Source organism: Acyrthosiphon pisum, chromosome X, assembly GCF_005508785.2.
Source record: "Acyrthosiphon pisum isolate AL4f chromosome X, pea_aphid_22Mar2018_4r6ur, whole genome shotgun sequence".
Classification (NCBI taxonomy): domain Eukaryota; kingdom Metazoa; phylum Arthropoda; class Insecta; order Hemiptera; family Aphididae; genus Acyrthosiphon; species Acyrthosiphon pisum.
Genome location: NC_042493.1, coordinates 111,376,153 through 111,379,641, shown reverse-complemented (window position 1 = coordinate 111,379,641; position 3,489 = coordinate 111,376,153). Strand labels below are relative to the sequence as shown.

At 28.0% G+C, this 3,489-nt stretch overlaps 1 protein-coding gene across 1 annotated transcript in view; it reads right to left on the bottom strand.

The window, feature by feature from the left end:
• The window catches only part of LOC100165270 (transcription initiation factor TFIID subunit 7-like), a 14,555-nt gene extending 11,118 nt beyond the window's left edge, over window positions 1–3,437 (bottom strand). The window contains exon 1 of the mRNA XM_016801983.2: window positions 3,074–3,437. Within this exon, the coding sequence (XP_016657472.1) occupies window positions 3,074–3,136 (63 nt within the window). The 5' untranslated portion in view covers window positions 3,137–3,437. The remainder of the gene's footprint in view (window positions 1–3,073) is intronic.
• Between the last annotated feature and the right edge of the window lie 52 nt (window positions 3,438–3,489).

Genomic DNA, 3,489 nt, shown 5'->3' with positions numbered 1-3,489 from the left:
CAACTAAAACCGAGTCTCCTCAACATTTAAGAAAAAGAAAAAAAACGGATGAAGTAGATGAAGCATTTTATTCTGCACTGAAAGACATCTCTGGTAAAAAATCAGAATTTACTGTGTTTGGAGAGTATGTTATGTTGCTGTTGAGTTAGAAAAAATTAAAAGTAAGCGTTTGCTTTTACAAGTTAAAAATAAAATTAATAATATTTTGACAGAAGCTTTAATTGATGAAATTGATGCATAAATATTATTGTTTGTTTAATTGTTATAATGTTTAATATTAAAGTCTTAAAGACAAGGCTGAAATTTTTAGTATTTATGAAATAAGTAATTTAAGATAAAAATATTTACCAATAGGAACTAACTATTGTTACTTGTAAGTCCTAAAGACAAGGCTGAAGCTTTTAAAACTATGACTACATAACTAATGAAAAAACTTATTGTTCATAATATTTAAAAACGTTAATTTTTTAGTTATTTTATTTGTGAAACAAAGTTAATTTTATAATAAAATATAAAAATTGTTATCACTGTAGTACTGTACATTATATTTTATTTTTTTAACTTATATATTGCCTCTTTGTATAGCTTTGTTTTGCCAATCCACAGCTCCTTCGTTGTTGAAAAACGCATGTACTTAGTTCTAATGTTATTAGAAATTACTGATGTACGGTTACCACTTTGCCGAGTTAATGAAGTAAATTGAAATTCCTCTGAACGCCAAGAGCCTTCAATTATATTACCAATGTCATCAATCTTATCCACTTCATTATTGATGTATAACAAATTATTTTTGATCAAAAGAAAATTGTGTAAAATAACGCAACACTGTGTTATTTTTTCTACTTTATTGACACAAAGGTTCATTGTATTTAACAAAATTCGAAACCTGTATAAATAGTTATAATATTATATTGAATTTTAGAATAATACATTTATAGAGAACATATATGTAAACAAAGATATTTTAATTGTAGTTACCGGTTAGCCAAAATTCCAAATGCATTTTCTATGACTCTTCGAGCTCGACTAACTCTATAATTGTAAATCAACTCTTCTTTTGTGAGTAGTCTATTTCGAAAAGGTTTCATAAGTCTTTCGCTTAATGCAAATGCATCGTCTGCGATAAAAACATGAGGAACAACTATTTTACTTTTAGAATTTGGAAATGTTATGTCATCTGGGAAATTAAGTGCATTTGTCTTAATAGCACTACTTAACTTGCTATTATTATATACTCCACCATCACTCATTCTGCCTGTTTGACCAACATCCACACATATAAATCTAAAATATAATATATAGATAACTGTTATAGTTCATTATAATATTCAGATAATTATTATATAATTATCACCTATATTTAGCATCACAAACACCTAAAAGAACAATACTATCGGTTCCTTTATAATTATGATAAAATGCACCATCTGCTCGTCTTGGTCTAAATGTAATATGTTTCCCATCCATCGCTCCTAAGCAGTTTGGAAACTGCCACATATCATAAAAATCTGCTGCTTTTTTCTCCCATTCTTCTTGGGTATCTGGAATCTGTTGTAAATGAGCTTTTTTTTTTTAAAATGTTTAAAATACAAATTAAAATTAATTTTTATACTATCACAAATAATGAATAGTAAATCGAAATCTTAACAATGAGCTTTAACTTAATAGAAATAAAATCAATTCATAAAAAATGTCAATTTAACTTTTGTTCAATAATTATTTTAGAATACTTAACACTTACCTTTAAATAATCTTTCATTAAACAAGATATAATTGCATTTACAGTTTCCATAACAATGCCACCAATTGTATTTTTTGCTATTCTAGTAGAATAGGAGAGACTTACATGACTTTCTCCAGTAGCCAAGTATCGTAGTGTAAGTGATAATCTAAATAAAAAAAGTGGTTTTTAGCTAATACATAATATTATACAGTTGACTAATTATATATACCTATATTTACCTTTTTTTAGCACTTATTGATTGCCTCATAACAGTATTTTGCTTAGCAATGTTTGATCCAACTTTCTCTAATAGTTTGTTAAATACAGTTTGATTCATTCTTAAAAAGTTAGTGTAGCTTTTTTCATCTTCAGTTAAAAGTTCGTTCTCGAGCATATTCAAAGTACCAGCACAGCTATAGGTATCTCTCCTGCTTAACCATTCTCTACACCATATGGTACGCCTGAAATTTCAACAAATAGCTTGATATAAGTCATAAATTATAATATATATACCTAAATAAATAATTAAATGATGGTTCATTAATACCTACGTAGTTACGTACCTTATAAGTTTCTTTTTGTACAATTTCCGAAGCAGCCTTAATTTATAAAGCTGTATTAATTTATCACGATCGTAGCTCATATCAAATATAATGTTTTAGTACTTAAAATTTAATAAAATTTTTAAAGTTTTTCAAAGTTAAAAGTACCTACTTAGAACAGTTAACAGAACCGATAAAAATTGATAATAATTTTCTTAATTATTCATACAAAAGATAAAACTTCAACATGGTAATTCTATTATATATACACTACACTATACTCTATGTGCTATTATAAGAGGAATTTAAATTTTCGCGGCTTCAACAGCAGTTAAAATTGACCAATCACTAACGAGTTTAAACTATAGTAATTTTGATATAATATTTGATGGTGTGAACCATTTTTCAAACAAATATTTGAAGTTTGACATACATCAAATATTTGACAAATTATTTGATCGTGTGAACGGGGCTATAGGGTGCTGTCATTTTTAATTTTAGAGTGAATTTACCTATTATCAAACTTTTAGGTAATAACATTATCTGTGCCTTCTCGTTGGTTTTTTACGATATTTTAATTTTTAAGTGAGTTATGAGCATTTTCAAACATTATTATTTTACATACTGATAACTCACTTAAAAATTCAAATATTGTAAAAAACCAACGATAGGGCACAGATAATGTTGTTACCTAAAAGTTTGATATAGTGAACTAGCAAACGAAAATTTTCTGTGTCGTAAGACGGAGACAATACATGCGGGTACAACGTCCTCTTAATTAATAAATGTAAATTTTAATGTGTACTACCGATGGCACTCTTAATATAACTTCGGTTTCCAACTCAATAGTTTGTTCTGACTTTTGTTCCATCTTTGGAGGCTTTATTAACGCACGAATTTGCGATGTAAATTACTCGAGAAATTACTAATTATTGCACAATAATAATATTTATTACGATTCCATAGGTACCGATAATTTAGGTATTAGCATGAACCACTAGAAACATTTTAAAACACTCTTAAAAAGTGAGACGAACTGAAAAATATACAAGTAACTCAAAAAATTGATGGTATTACCGCGGATCCTGAGTCGCGACAGTCCGGCGTCCGCACACGGTAAAATAACTAAAATATGATCGCGAAAGACAATGTCGTTTATAATCACGTAATATTCGTAATATTATTTTGATTGTAACGACTCGAATCGGCGACACGATGGTCGTC